The following is a 16,432-nucleotide window of genomic DNA, read 5'->3' as shown; positions in this document are numbered from 1 at the left end:
GTTCTGTTTACACAGAGCTCAGTTGCAAAACACCATGTGTTTGGCTAATGTGGTGAACCAATCACTGATTTCCTTTGCCACTGTAGCTCAATGGCAGAGCACATCTTTCATCCTGGAACTGATCTCTGCATCAGAACATCAGAACATGAGAAGTGCCCTGAGGCTGGATCAGACCAAGGGTCCATCTAGTCCAGCACTCTCTTCACACAGTGGCCAGCCAGCCATCGGCCAGGGACCAAAAGCAGGACATGGTGCAACTGCACCCTCCCACCCATGTTCCCCAGCAACTGGTGCACACAAGCTTACTGCCTCGAATACTGGAGATAGCACACAATCGTCAGGCATAGTAGCCAATGATAGCCTTCGCCTCCAGGAATTTATCCAACCCCCTTTTAAAGCCATCCAAACTGGTGGCCATCACTACATCTTGTGGTAGTGAGTTCCATAATTTAACTATGTGCTGTGTGAAGAAGTCCTTCCTTTTATTTGTCCTGGATCTCCCACCAATCAGCTTCATGGGATGTCCCCTGGTTCTAGTATTTTGAGAGAGGGAGAAAAATGTCTCCCTATCCACATTCTCCATACCATGCACAATTTTATACGCCTCTATCAGGTCTCCCCTTAGCCTCCTTCTTTGCAAGCAAAACAATCCCAGTTGATGTAACCTTCCCTCATAGGGGAGATGCTCCAGCCCGTTAATCGCTTTAGTTGCCCTTTTTCCAGCTCTATAATATCCTTTTTTTAGGTGTGGTGCCCAGAACTGTACACAGTATCCTAAGCGTGGTTGCAAAATAGATTTTTAGAAAGGAAGTATAATACCAACAGTTTTATTCTCAATTCCTTTTCTTTTTTAGCATCTCTAGCTAAAAGGACTGGGTAGCAGCTGATGCGAAACAGCCCTGCTGGAGACCCTGGGGAATTGTGGCCAGACAGTTGGCAGCAATGGGTTAGATCAGGGGTGGGCAACTGGTGGGCCTCCAGATGTGGTTGGGCCACAACTCCCAAGATCTCCAACCATTGACTATGCTGATGCAAGTTACAGTCCAGCAACATCGGGAGGGCCACAATCTGCCCACCTTTGGGGTAGATGGGCAATATGTTCTCGCCTGGTACAAAGCACCTTCCTATCATCATAAATTCAATAACCTTTTAACCCATGGGTGTTAATGAGATATATTGGTATATATAGCAGTATCAGAATAGTTGTAGTAGCTACCTTAATATTTCTGACATGTATCTCATTCTATTGCTAGTGAATGAATTAAGTGAAAAGGGGCACAATCCTATGTATGTTTGTCTGGCTGGAGCACGCAAGGAGTTGTAGAACTAATTTCTGTCCGAACATGAATAGGATTGCGCTCTAACGCAAGCATTGTCCTGATGATGCAAAACCAGAGACCTTATCTGATTATGTGATACATTTTTGAAAGTATGACAAGTTAATGGTACAGTACAATCCATGTTTAATCAGCATGTTTAATCAGTAGTAAGTCCTGCTGAATTTTCAGTGATTAATTTTCAAGGAAGTGTGTACAGGTTTACAGCCATAGCTTAGATTACACCTTAGTCTTCAAACAACCCATAAATCCAGGGTACTTTAGAAGTTGTTTGGTACTTTGCTTAGTAGGCTAGTATCATTGCATTAAATTTATTTATTGATTATTTATTTATTGCATTTATACCGCCCAATAGCCAAAGCTCCCTGGGGAGTTCACAAAAGTTAAAGCCATTCAAAAGTATAAAACCATGATGTAAAATACAATATAAAAGCACATCCAGTATAGATGACAATGCCACTTGTAGTCCTCTTTTGCTAAATGTTTCTGTATTTCCTTTTTAAAGGTCATGGATTTTGGTTAAGCCTCCATTCCGTTCTGCCTCTCTACAGTACTGGAAAACAACTTTCTCCAATCCTATGTTTGTTTGTCTGGCTGGAGCATGCAAGGAATTGTAAAACTAATTTCTGTCTGAGCATGAATAGGATTGTGCTCTAACACAAGCGTCGTCCAGATGATGCAAAACCATATTTGATTGTGTGATACGTTTTTGAAAGTATGACAAGTACAATCCTAAGCATGTTTAATCAGAAGTAATCTTGCTGAGTTTACTGTGATCTATTTCCAAGGAAGTCTATATAGTATTATAGCCAAAGCTTGGATTACAGTTTAGTCTTTAGATGATGAAAGAAAACCCAGGGGTAGTTTAGAAGTTGTTTGGTACTTTACTTAGTAGGCTAGTAACATCGTATTAATCAACAGTGTCACTTGTAGTCCTCTTTTGCTAAATATTTCTGTGTTTCCTTTTTAAAGGTCATGGATTTTGGTTAAACAGATATTCAGATCCGCCTCTCTACCATACCGGAAAACAACTTTCTCCAACCTGGGGAGGATTTTTAATGTTTTGGACAATGATTATTTTATTACAGGTAATTTCACAGCTTGCTCAGTCTATGCTACTTAATGTACATCATTGTAAAACTGGAGTAACCTGGATTTGTGGGAAGTGTTCCAGACCTTTTCAGGTACAATTGTGAGCAGGATCTGGTCTCATGAGCAACCCATACTAAATCCACTTCTGTTTTGCTTTGACAGGTCTTGATCCCAATTTCTCTGTATGTTTCTATTGAATTTGTCAAATTGGGACATATCTATTTTATCCAGAATGATATTGATTTATATGATGAAGCCACAGACACCAGGATTCAATGTGGATCACTAAATATAGCAGAAAATCTCGGGCAGATACAATACATTTTCTCGGATAAGACCGGAACACTCACTGAAAACAAAATGGTTTTTCGGAGGTGCACCATTGCAGGACGTGAACACAGCCATGAGGAGAATGGTAAGCTGAGGCAGAATGATGAATCGTTGCTTTCGTATGGTGGAAATAGATGGACTGTCTAACTAGCAGCCTCATCCTACACCTAAGTAAGAAGAAGCCAGTGGGGCGAACAGTTGTCACCACCTTCTCCATTGCCTGCTGCTCATCTGCTGGGATTGAGGCCCTCTTTTCCTCCGAGAGGTTATTAACTCCACTTGCCCTGTGAGCAGGGGCTTGACTTGATGAAGTGTTTGCCCTGGGGTGGATTCGGAGTGATGGCAGTTCATCTACATAATGCAGACACCATTGCAAAGCATTCCAGGGGCAAACCCCTGAAGCTCTGCTTTGAAAAAGTTGGTCACTTACCCCGACATTTCTCTCTCAACAAGGTGCAAACGCATGTTTACCTTCTGTCACTTTGCTTCGGAGCTGCTTCGGAGACATGTCTGAGTGGACGGCGAGCCCTGATTGGTCGCCACCTGCCCAGACAGGGGGGAGGGGTGGGCCAGCAAGCTGAATGGCCACTGCCTCTCTCCGCCACAGGGAAAAGCTCCCCCCCCCCAAGTTTTAAAAAAGAAACGAAGAGGGATGCCAGGAGGTGCACAGGGCTCCCACGCCTCCTCCAAAGCAGACGAAAACATGCTGTGGCTTCTGCGGGCGTACATGGCACTTTATTGTGTTTTCCATGAAACACAGGGGCAGGGGGGAGGGCAGCTTACCTGGTTCCATTGCGGTCCGCCAGCAGCTTCAACTGAGGCCGAGGATTCAAACCGGAAGACCAGGCTGCGGGTGTGGCCTGGTCTTCCTGTTTGAGTCCTCGGCTTCAGTTGAAGCTGCTGCCGGACCGTGACGGAGCCAGGTAAGATGGGAGGAGGGAGGGGGCCTTACCTGGCGCTTCTGCCTCTGCAGTGTGTGCGGTGGCAGCAGAGCCAGGTAAGGGGCAGGGGGGAGGGCTGCTGACCTGGCTCCATTGCGGTCCGCCAGCAGCTTCAACTGAGGCCGAGGATTCAAACCGGAAGACCAGGCCTGGTCTTCCGGTTTGAATTCTTGGCCCCAGTTGAAGCTGCTGCTGGACCGTGACGGAGCCAGGTAAGAGGGGAGGAGGGAGGGGGCCTTACCTGGTGCTTCTGCCTCTGCAGTGTGTGCGGTGGCGGCAGAGCCAGGTAAGGGGCAGGGGGGAGGGCGGCTGACCTGGCTCCATTGCGGTCCGCCAGCAGCTTCAACTGAGGCCGAGGATTCAAACCGGAAGACCAGGCTGCGGGTGTGGCCTGGTCTTCCTGTTTGAGTCCTCAGCTTCAGTTGAAGCTGCTGCCAAACCACAACGGAGGCAGGTAAGTTTTGAGGGGGCTGCCGCAGAGCTCCGATTTGGATCTGGAGCTCCGCAGCAGAGCAGAGCGGAGCAAACCATAGGCGGATCGACCCGGGGTGGAGCGGACGTGATCCAGAAGTTGGGGATCTGGATCTGGAGCGGATCTGGGGTGTGTCCGTCCGAGCACAGCCCTAGTACAAATCCTTTCTGCAGAGGATTTACCATGTAGCTCCCATATTCTTCCTTTGTTTTTCTTTAGCTTCTTTTTGGAGTGTGTGCTGGGGGAAGAGCTGCAAACAATACTATACTTCTGGCCTCTTCTTCTGCGTTGCATGCCTCCCCATGGGATTTCCAAGTCCATGCAGCATATTTGTGCATATGGTATTCACTGATAAGCTTAGCCTGGTCCTCAGTATCTTCCTGTCTACTCGCCTGCTCCTTACTTGGCTGCTGGACCATAAAGTCACCATGTTTTATGGCTAAATAAATGACTGGATTTTTTTTTAGTATAATTATGGTTTTTAAATTTTTGTATCCTTTACTGTTCTAATTCTTATGTTCACCACTGTAGAATCTGCTCCAGGGATGGAGTGGTATACAAATTTTGAAAAAAGAAGAAGTTTAAATGTAGGCCAGACTCCTTGAGCTTAGGGTGGTAGTTTTTACACACACACACACACACACACACACACACTGAATTCCTTGTAAATTGTTGGAGAAGATTAGATAGCGAATGGACTCAAATCTTCTTCTTCCTGACAGCTCTGTGGTCTTTTCTCCTCTTCCCTCCCTTTCTCCTTCCCCACGTTTTCCCTCCAGCAAAGAGGCTGGAAGCATATCTGGATGGGGATGAGGATGAGGACGAGGATGACTCACAGAGGAATCCTTCCCATGATTCTTTGCCACCTCTCTCCAGATCACGTTTTTTCAGCCGTAAATCGAGTGCGTTTCTGTCGAGCAAATCTCTGAGCCGTGTATTTCGCAGCACCAGTACTATGGTCACGAGACAACTGGCCTTCAGTAGCCCACTTGTAAGTGTTCCTCAGATCCAAGTCAGCTCACACCTAAGTCTCCTGAAGCTATTAGCTCACCTGCTATTACAAGTCTTTGTTTGCTATTTTTGCTCTAGAAGAGAGAAGAAAGACACCCATTTTATGTAACCCTTAGCTGCCTGGTCATACAGTGGGGCGGGGCAGGGGAGGAACCTCTTTCAGCCGTGGGCCAAATCCACTTTCGGAGTAGCTCCGTGGGGGAGGGGCTGAACTCCAGTGGTGTGTGGGGCTGAAGGCAAAAGGAGTGGGGCCAAAAACGCCAGCATATTTTAGCTGAAAGCCCTCTTTGCCAGTAACTCGGCCTTAGGAGGGGCATTTCAACCATTTAGAAGGGGGGGGGGAACTGCACAAAAGCCAGGGATCCCCCGAATCACTGTCTGCTCTGAAACCCTGAACCTTCCAGTGCTGTGTGGCTCTTTCAAAAGGTCCTTCTTGACCACATGCCATGAAAATGGAAGAATCTGACTGTCCTTTTTTTGGCTTGACTGACAGGAGACAGATGTTGTGCCAGACATCCGACTGCTATACAAGTTCCATCAAATTGCTTTGAAAAATTACACCCTGCTTGACTCGGCAACGCCTATGCCAGAGGTTGTGTGCATCAGCGAATTCTTCACTGCTCTTGCCATTTGCAACACGGTTGTTGTTTCCGATCCTGAACAACCACGTCTCAAGGTAAGTCCCTGAGTAAGTCCCCGGGTAAGTCCTCAAGGTAAGTATCTGTAGCACACCTCCGTCTGCTGCAGAACAAAAGCTCTTTTTGGTGCTCTGCAGTCTTCTTTGCATTGAGAGAAGAGAAGCTCTCATTGATGGATGAGATTCTTCACCATTGGCTTGCTTGGGAAAAGAAACCACGATTCTGATGGAACTGCAGGGTACATGGAGTTCTTACCTAAAGCACAGCCAGTAAAACTTAGACAAAATGTTGACGTGGAAGCTTTCCATTTCTTTTTGAGAGTCAGGTTTACATGGGGGAGAAGTCTAAGGCAGAATAATGGAGTGGAGTCTTTTTAAGTAACGGCATGAGTATGAAGGACTACCCTCTGGGACTGTGGAGCCTGGTCAGCTCCTGGTTGACCAAGGAGCTGTGGGCTTTGAAACAAGCAGAGCCAGAGTGAAGATCACACAACGCTTCCAGGCACTGACTGAACACAAGAAGAGCACATTCATGGCCCTATTCCGTGACAGTGATTGCCTCCTTGGGCAGCTGTATGGCACTGTGTTTCAAGGTGATAAACAAATTAACATAACTAGAACGTTGCAGGTATGTGGTCGTAATATTTGAGGCCTCCTACAAGTTGCTTTGAGGATACAATCGGCCCTATTTGCTCTGAACCTGATGCCGTTATCTGGTCTTGTCCTATGGGATCATTTCCACTTGATGCAAATTAAATGCTTGACAGGGTTTGGCCAACCACCTGTTGGTTTGAGCCTTGCCCATTCTGGCTCCAAGCAAGAAGGAGTGGTCCTATCCACCTGGGAGGAAGGGCTTGTGCGGCCACTCTGAACAAACTCTCCCTGGACACAGAAAATAGTATTGCCCCGTTGCTAGTATCTTCTGTTTGGACAGTGTACTCAAGAGGGTGGAGGCAGCTCAACTCAAGGCATTTCTGGATGAAAAGGATTATCTGGTCCATTTCAGTATGAGGAGAGAGACACAAGGAATGTGGTCCCGTGGATTCTCCTCTCCTTGATCTCTCAGCAGTTAGCCAAGTAACCACATCCAGGTAGCCCAGTAATGCTCAGGATTTAAAGTCTTGTCCTGATGGTTGGGGGTGCCCCCCTCTAGTCCACCCCACCATTTATTATTATTATTATTATTATTATTATTATTATTATTATTATTATTAATTTATTTATATAGCACCATCAATGTACATGGTGCTGTACAGGTGCTGTACATGGTGCTGTACAGATACCATGAGCTGGTAGCACCCCCATAGAAAAGTACATTCCACCCCCTTTTGGTCATATTTTATAGGCCACGCCAGACCTTGTCAGCTGTCAAAGGAGAGCTTGTTTCAGCTTGTTTTGATCTTTTAATTGCCTCGTAATTATCTATTTATGTCCATGGTTTGTTTGTTTTATTATGTTGTATTTAGTACAATTATATTTCTATCTTCTGTACACCACCCTGGTATCCATAAGGATGAACGGCAGTCTAGAAATATTTCTAAGAAATAACATGAAAAATCTGCTTTGCGTCACAGGACACCTGCATTGTGGTTTCGCTCTAAACTCAAAATGATTTAAAATAAATACATACATATTTGGTTCTCTGAATCAGAAAAAATAGGTCTGGACATTGGCATTCAGTGATGATGGCATTTGATTTGCCCGTGTGTGTGTGTGTGTGTGTGTGTGTGTGTGTGTGCACGCACGTGTGTGTGTCTATATATGTATTTAAATTGGGGTGTGGAGAACCAAACTGGGGTCTTAGATAAATGGTTTTTTTTAACAGCTTAGACTAGAGCATTGTTCACAAAGAAAATCTGCTGAGCAGTTATCAAAACTTGCTTAATCCTCACTCTTCCTCTCTGTAGTGGTGGCAAAAAAATGTTGGCAGTCCCTAAACTACTACAGAGCAGTAATTTGTTTTAATTTAGCTTGTTCTCAAACCAAACACGACCTATTTCCCAGTCTACAGTGGTAAACGGATTGTGCAATAATGATGGATAATGACTGACAAATCATTATTCTTTTACAGAGGCGGTGGTCTTCAGTTGTTTTGCCCATGGTGGATGTTAGAAGCATGTTTCAAAAGTTATTTTCAAGAAAAATTAGCCCTCTACCTGTTGAAACTACAAGCTCAGGTGAAGGTGCTCTGTCTGACAGCCTCAAGAAACAACCAAAGCCTGTTCTTCATGTGACATTTCCAACACCTCTGTCCATTGATACCTCTACATCTTCTGAAGGCCCATCAACCACTGTAGTATCTCAGGATGAAGAAGTGGAGCCCTTTAGTTTCTCAAGGAATACGGACGCCAGCTTGTCCAATGAAAGCTTATGTTCACTTGAAAAAACTCAAGTTGAATCGTCCAGTGAAACATTGACTCCACTTGAGGTGTCTTATGAGGCGGAGAGTCCTGATGAAGCGGCACTAGTCCATGCCGCCAGGGCTTACCAATGTATTTTGATGGCTAGGAATCCTGAGCAGGTGACGGTAGACCTGGGTCCTCTGGGAATACAAAGTTTTCAGATGTTACGCATCTTGCCTTTTGACTCTACCCGGAAATGCATGTCCGTAGTGGTGAAGCACCCAATTTTGAACCAGATTGTGGTGTACACAAAGGGGGCAGATTCTGTTATTATGGATTTACTAACAACCAAACCAACAGGTATGGATGAAGCCTTTTTTCTTCTTCTTTTTTTTTACTTTCCAAAGGGATACTACAAAAGTCTTTTGTCTAAGTCAGATTTTTAAAAGTTGATTCATATCTGGCTATTGATGTAGTTCATAAGAGACATGGCCTTTTTCTACATCGATTCCAATATCTGTTAAAACTAGGATGGGGAAGTTCTGGCCTGCAGCCCTAAGCTGGCCTGTAGAGGTTTGGACTCCAACTGTGCGCTCCCCTCCCCAGGCCCTGCCTCCAGTCCGAGAGGCTACCAAGGGCTTGGGGAACGGGCGCAAAGAAGAATCCTCTTGCTATCTCCAATCTCTTACTAAGCACAAATCTCATTGCCTAAATCTCATTGCAAAGTATAGGTCTGTGGGGTAACTTCCTGGTGTTGCACGAAATGGTCCTGGTCAATTTTATCCCCGTATCAGCTTTCCCTTCATGACATCTCAGGGCAAATGTTCTGCTAGATGTTGCAGTGCAGTTTGCAGAACAGCACCCCTGTCAGAAATTCTTTTGCTGGCTTATCTCTGGATCCAACCCATAACCTTTTTGCAAGATTTTAATCTTTTTTCAAGCGTGATCCACACCTTTAGTATTTTATGAATATATTTGTTTATTTATTTAAACCCAGGTATTGAAAAAATAGACCTGCAAAGGAAAAGAATAAAGGAAAGAACGCAGATGCATTTAGATGAGTATGCTACAAAGGGACTCCGCACCCTCTGTATAGCTATGAAGGTAATAATGAATCATAGTTAATTGAGAACACAATGATGTTTCATGCTCAGAAGAGCTGGATACTATTTGTATTAGACAGGTCCCTTTCCCCAAATTTAGTGTATAGTCCTGAGACATTGCCATGGGCAAATTTCTCCATGACAGTGGGGCGTCCCATCCCACCTGCTATCTCTAGGAATAAAGCTTGGAACTCTTTCAGTCTTGGTATGCTCCTTATCTCCAACTCTATAAGGTTCTGGGAACCTCAATGTGATCAATGAGATTTCTGGTTTAGTAAAAAGTGAGCACAACACCAGTCAGCAGACACAGAATATCTAGGCACGCATGGTTGTGACCTGTGCCCAAACCATGGCTGGACGCCTGGGGTAGAGTTTGAAGATAAACTCAGAGCCTCCACCTTTGACAGCACGACTTTTCTTCGCCACTCACCTTTCCCATTCACCTCACAGAAAGGGCAAATTGTGCATATAGAAAGGGATGGTCAAATGGAGGTGGCCCCTCCTCTGAGATGAATCAGCAAATTGCGCACAAATTGTGCTCTATGTATAAGGACTCCCATGTGCATAAGCAGAATTCTTAGGAAGGATTTTTAGCTATTTTTTTCACACCAGAAACATGGCTGTTACTTTGAAGAGATATTTTCTAGTAATTTTAAGCAAGAACAGCAAGTTGCCCTGTTGTTTTACTTCTAGGCTTTCAAGAGGTGGCACTGGAGGATAACATGGCCTGAACATTCCTCATCATGTCACACTGCATTATTCTATAACGAATCCCTTGATAACACGCATTACTGTTGCTTTATATAAACTATCCCACTTCTAATCCTGGCAGTATCATTTTCAGGATCTCTAAAACCCAACTCAGTTTGTGAGTGGAATGGGGCACCACAAAAATAAGGGAGTCATTTCTGTGTATTGGGAGAGCTCTACAAGAATGCAGAAGTTTATTCTGTAAATTCAGACAAATATTTCTCTTTCCTGTTCTCCATAAACCTCCACTCTAGCTAAATAGTGTGTTTCACATTTGTAGCGCTGAAGCGGAGCCCTTTAGTCCTGAATAGAACAACATGGGAAGATATTCAGGAGGAAGGGAAAGCAGAAAGGCTGTCCTTTGTAGCTCTGAAGCTTCTCCTCCTTTAACGCCTCTGAACACAAGAAAGCCCCTCTTCCAGGCTGACTTTAGCTCTTCCTCCTGTTACGAGCTGATATGAGGACACATGGCAACATTTTGTTATGAGTCCCCACTTGTTTCCTATTATTCTTGGTGGCTTCCACTTGGAGACAGGGGGGACATAAGACGTTGACCTTCCTGTATTCAGTTGTTCTGGAACACCTTTGATTTTAGAGAAACACCAAATAATATAAACCCTGACCAATATCTATCTATATCTATCTATATATCAGCATTTTTAATTCAATCATCTGAGAATGGATAGATGACTTAAATGACTGGAACTCGTTTGTGATTTTTAAATGTTTTCTATATGCATTATTTTGGCCGGTGTGTATTTTTGCCGATTTTGCAGGTGTTGAGCAGTGAGGAATACCAAGAGTGGCTGAAAGGCCATTATTTAGCAGAAAGTAGTATTGAAAACAGGGAACAGATGCTCCTTGAGTCTGCAATGAGGCTTGAGAACAATTTAACGTTACTTGGTGAGTCAAGAAGAATACTGTTGACTAAATACAAAAAAATATAGATGCAAATCTAATCAATGTCAGCAAAATCTGATTTTCCAAACTAATGGGATTTGGCATTTGCAGGATATATATATATATTACCTGCAAAATTGACAATGTGTATATTCCATTAGATGAATCCTTTGTTAAGGGTGCAGGATTTTTTCCTTAATGAAGAGACACCCGAAGTGGCCTAGTAAAACTAGCTGCAAATCCAGAGCTGCATATCCAAGTCAATTGGACCTACACAGGCCTAGTTCTCACAGACATGGTAAAACTTGCATCTGGGCTGAACCACTTCACACTACAGGTGGGAGCTCACACAAGGGAATCATCTTCCATGACACTGGGGCGGGGGCATCCCTACTGCTCTCGTATGGCGTCATTGACCTGCTTGTTGTCCTAGGAGCCACTGGAATTGAAGATCGCTTGCAAGATGGTGTCCCGGAAAGCATAGAGGCACTCCGAAAAGCCGGGATTAGCATCTGGATGCTGACAGGTGATAAGCGTGAGACAGCCGTCAATATTGCCTGTTCCTGTAAATTAATGGACTCAGCTGATAATGTCTTCACCCTTGTGGCTGATAGTCTGGTGCGTGGAACATTTCTTTTTTCACAGCAGGATTTTACTAAGAGAAAAGTGTGCTGTAGTATGATTGAAAGGCTCAAGGTCATAGACTTGGCTGTAGCTAGGATATGGTCCTCTTTGTACCAGGAAACTCCAAGAACAAACATATCCACACTGGGCCAGTTCCAGTGGCTTCGATGTAATTCATTTTGTACATGAGGATGTCTGTCATCCTCCACATCACACCCCACTGCTGCTGCCCCATTTCTTGTTGACCTAAGCCTCCACATTGGGCTGTTCAGTTGTGGGGCAGATGATGCGTTTTCTTTGCTTAACCCCCCCCAACCCTGCATTTGTTTGTAGGATGAACTTTGTAAAATCAATATTTTACACATGGACATTACATAAATAAAATGATTAATGAATGTGGCAGCTAGTGTAACATAGAGGCTAAGGCCATAGCTAGACCTAAGGTTTATCCCTGGATCGTCCAGGGCTCAAACCTGTTCATCTAGGTGACACACAGGGGATCCAGTGCTCAGGCAGGGGCGAACCCTGGATGATCCCAGGATAAACCTTAGGTCTAGCTGTGGCCTACGAGTGTGAGCTGGTAAGTTCTTACTTGAAACCTGGCATCAGCCAGGAACGCAGTGAAGTGCTTCGAATTCATTGTGTTTGTTTCCCTGCCTTGGGTAAAAACTTGACACACTAACATGTTCTTAAAATGCTTTCAAGAGCTAAATGCTCAATTACCAAGTTTGGAAATGATGCTAAATGGTGGTTAATAAATAATGAAAGCAAAAGCTTCTGTTCTCCAGGTTGGTGTGAGGAAGGCATCCCACAATGGGTTAACTCCCCCTATCGCCCAGGAAAAGCAGGGACTCACATGACTGAGTTTTAAGCCCTCTATTGGTCTGAAGCTCCTCCTAGCCAGTTCGTCCCTGCTTTTCGCCCAGGACAGAGCTACTTCTCATCTCCTCCTATCTCAAGCCTATACTTATCTCTATTTCTAACACTTTTTAAACTTCTTACCTCTTTGACTTTCTTTCTCTTACCAAAAACAAACAAACAAACAAACAAAAAACGCTTTTCTGCTTCCTTTTCTCTGCCGCTTGCCTATCATTCTCTATGACCCCTCCGGCAAAGAAAACCATTTCGAAGCCTCAAAAGAAAAAGAAAACAACGACTCATGTGAGAGTCGTTAGGAAGCCATCAGCAGACAAAAGGATGACCTGCCAGAAAGGTCAAGGAGATAACCAGTTTGCCGGCTTAGGCTGCCTACTGAGTCTCCCAGCCGGAGGATCAAAGAGATCACCAGCCCGGAGGCCAAGGCCCCTCGCTGAGTCTCTTACACACCAGGAACGGTGCGATCCCGGCCTCAAAAGATGCGGCCGAGACTGAGGGAGTCGGGGGCTCAGCACACCACCCTCTCCACTCAGAACAAGAGGAGGAAGCAACGGGGCAGCTGGATGCTCCAACAGCATGAAGGGTGAGATCAAATCCATTCTTTCTCCCCCACGTGGATGTTTCCTGCCAAACAAAGCGGGCGGCCATTTTGAGTTGCAGTTTTGATTCCAACTTGCAAAGGGAAGCCCCTCCTCCTTCCACCTCCTCCATTGCTCAGCCACAGAATAATGAGATAGCCCCAACGCCTATCCTAAGCATGGCTCAAATAGATAAATCTGTTTTAGCACAGATCACTAAGGCAGTACTGGATAATCTGTCTGACCATTTGTTAGACAAGCAAACCTTGAGATCAAGCCGTTCTGCAAAACGCACCAGAGGCTTGCACACTTCTGAGTCTTCCTCCTCTCCTCCTCCACAATTAGAAAACAAAAATAAAAACAATGATAAAACAAAAAACAAAAATAAGGCTTTCAGGTCAAAACAGCCCAATTCTTCCCATAGTCTGTACTCATCAGCAGGCTCTGGGGACGACTCTCCAGACCCACACTCCATAGCCAAAGGTCGCTCTAACAAATCCAAGACCCCCTTGGCTGAGCCCCACCATGACAGTGATTCCTCCATAATGTCACTGCAGGAGTTCTTTTCAGAAGGAGAGGAGGGTGGATGGTCAGACATAGAAATTACAGACCATATCTCGGCTGATCGATTCTTTAACAAAGAGGATTTTTTACCTTTATTGTCCAAAGCAATTGTCTCTCTAGCTAGTGAGCCAGTACAACCCGACAAACAGCAATCTTTATCTAGAGGGGCAGCGATGTTTCCAGAACCCAAGCCAACCACCAGAGAGGTACCTTTTCCCAGTTCCTTTAATAAATTAATGAAGGAGGAGTGGAAATCTCCCCTCCAGGGGAAAAAGGGAGTCAGTACAGCGCAGAGGTTTTATACTCTTCCTCACAATGTGATGGAAGAATTAAAAATTCCATTAGTAGATGCCCCTGTGGCGGCCTTGCTCTCAGGTGCTGTATTGCCAAAAGACGGTGACTTTCCCCTAAAAGACCACGGGGAAAGAAGATCAGATACAGCTTTAAAAAAGGCGCATGAAGCTTCAGCATTAGCTTTAAGGGCCTCAGCAGTATCATCTTTTTTCGCTAGAGCTTCCATCTTATGGGTGGAAGACATAATAAACAATAAGGAATTAGATCAGCCTACTTTATACAGAGGACTGCTCAAACTCTCTAAATCTTTTGCCTTCCTGGCTGATGCTACACAAGATGCGCTTCAGTTTTCAGCCCGCTCCATAGCAGCTGCTAATGTGGCCAGACGTTCCATTTGGCTTAAGCACTGGAATGTTGATCTTCCCTCAAGGGGAAATCTTGCGACTGTACCTTTCACAGGTGCACACCTTTTTGGAGAAGAGGCCTTAAAAGATGTCCTCATAGAGACTAAGGATAAGAAAAAAGTTATGCCTTCATCCTTCCGGCGAGAAGATAAAAAACTCATCCGGTCTTATACATCCTTTCGCCCATTCCGGACCACTAACCAATCTTCCTTTCGATCCAAAAGCTACAGGTTTCCTAAACCAGCATGGTCCAGATCCCGCTTTCAGTCCAGAAGCGCCAACTCCTCTAGCGCTTCTGCCAAACCCCCTTCTACTTTCCAGGCCTCAAGGTCTGGACGACAGCAGTTCTGACGCCAGGGAACCCTTCATCGGGGGGAGACTTCAACATTTCCTCCCAGCATGGGAACAATCCACAGACGATCGCTGGGTCCTGGACACCATCTCCCATGGTTATCTCATAGAGTTTTGGAAACAACCTCCCCCTCGGTTCACCCCATCCCCCACATCACAATCCGCCACCAAGAATCACATCCTATCTACCGCCATACAGCGTCTACTTCAAATAGGAGCGATAGAACCAGTACCATCCATAGAAAAATATGGAGGTATTTATTCCATCTTATTTCTAGTAGCCAAAAAGGGCAAAGGCTGGAGACCAATTCTGGACCTCAAGCATCTGAACAGGTTTGTCAAATATCGAAAATTCCGTATGGAGACATTGCAAACCATCAAAGAAGCCCTTCACAAAGCAGAATATTTGACTTCCATAGACCTCACAGAGGCATGTCTGCATATTCCCATCTCACTACCTCACAGAAAATTCCTATGCTTCACGTACCAGAACTATCATTACCAGTACAAAGCACTTCCATTTGGCCTATCCTCGGCACCCCGCATCTTCACCAAGATCAGGGTGACAGTAATAGCTCATCTCCGGCTAAAGGGCGTGCATATTTATCCATATTTGGACGACCTTCTTATCCGTTCTGTTTCCAGTCAGAAAGCCTCGCAGGATCTACAGACAACTGTCGAGTGCCTAGAAAGACACGGCTTTGTCATAAACAGAAAAAAGAGCCATCTCACACCCACCCAGGTCCTCCCTCATCTAGGAGCACTCATCGACACCTCCAAGGGCTTAATATTCCTCTCCCCAGAGAGAATAGTCAAGCTTCAGGACCGCTCAAGGGCAATTCATCGGCAAAGAATAACCAACTTAATGGATGCTGCGCATCTTCTGGGTTTAATGATCCCATGCCTCGGCATTCTCCCATGGGCCAGGCTGCATTCTCGCCTCCTTCAGTGGTTCCTATTGCCCTTCCAAGCTCAAATAGCAAGGAGGGATCGCCTCCCAATACTTCTCCCTCTGCACGTCAGAGACTCCCTCATGTGGTGGCAAGACCTCCAAAATCTGCAGGTGGGCAGCCCCTTCCAGGAGCCTCAGAGGATCTTACTGACAACAGATGCCAGCCTCGAAGGGTGGGGAGCCCACTGCAACTCTCTCCTGGCCCAAGGAAAATGGAATGCAGAGGAAAAATGCCACAGCATCAACTGGCTGGAGCTCAGGGCAGTACACCTGGGTCTAAAAGCATTCTCACGCCATCTGCAACATTCTCATGTCCTAGTCAGACCGGACAACACAACAACACGAGCCCACATAACACGTCAAGGGGGTTCCAAATCCCTCTCCTTACACCTGGAGGCCCAGAGCATGCTATTATGGGCCGAACAGAACTTAGCCTCCATATCAGCCCAACACATCAAAGGGACCCTGAACCATACAGCAGACTATCTGAGTCGGCAACAAATAGACCCAGGGGAATGGAGCCTACATCCAGCAGTCTTCCAGAGAATCATACACCATTTCGGCCCACTAACACTGGACCTGTTTGCATCCAGGCAAAACCACAAGCTGCCAAGATTTCTCTCCAGATTCCAGTCTTACGGAGCCGAAGGGATAGATGCACTATATATCAACTGGCCGAAAGAGAGGCTCTACGCATTCCCTCCAATCCCCCTCTTAGCCAGAGTTCTACAAAAAATCAGAAAGGAACAAGCCACTGTAGTCCTAGTAGCCCCCTTCTGGCCCCGACGCCCCTGGTTCTCCGAGATTCTAGCCCTAGCAGTGCAAGGTCCATGGTTCCTGCCCAAGATCTCAGATCTCTTGTCTCAGGGACCAG

At 45.4% G+C, this 16,432-nt stretch overlaps 1 protein-coding gene across 1 annotated transcript in view; it reads left to right on the top strand.

The window, feature by feature from the left end:
- LOC134404410 (phospholipid-transporting ATPase VD-like) overlaps window positions 1–16,432 on the top strand; it is a 46,082-nt gene that overhangs the window by 17,144 nt on the left and 12,506 nt on the right. Inside the window, exons 9-16 of the mRNA XM_063135096.1 lie at window positions 2,310–2,425; window positions 2,592–2,844; window positions 4,952–5,163; window positions 5,677–5,859; window positions 7,892–8,522; window positions 9,160–9,266; window positions 10,792–10,918; window positions 11,349–11,533. Of these exons, the coding sequence (XP_062991166.1) occupies window positions 2,310–2,425; window positions 2,592–2,844; window positions 4,952–5,163; window positions 5,677–5,859; window positions 7,892–8,522; window positions 9,160–9,266; window positions 10,792–10,918; window positions 11,349–11,533 (1,814 nt within the window). The remainder of the gene's footprint in view (window positions 1–2,309; window positions 2,426–2,591; window positions 2,845–4,951; window positions 5,164–5,676; window positions 5,860–7,891; window positions 8,523–9,159; window positions 9,267–10,791; window positions 10,919–11,348; window positions 11,534–16,432) is intronic.

The sequence above is a fragment of the Elgaria multicarinata genome, chromosome 10 (assembly GCF_023053635.1).
Source record: "Elgaria multicarinata webbii isolate HBS135686 ecotype San Diego chromosome 10, rElgMul1.1.pri, whole genome shotgun sequence".
Taxonomy (NCBI): domain Eukaryota; kingdom Metazoa; phylum Chordata; class Lepidosauria; order Squamata; family Anguidae; genus Elgaria; species Elgaria multicarinata.
The sequence above is the reverse complement of the archived record's forward strand: the minus strand, read 5'-3'. Positions and strand labels throughout refer to the sequence as shown.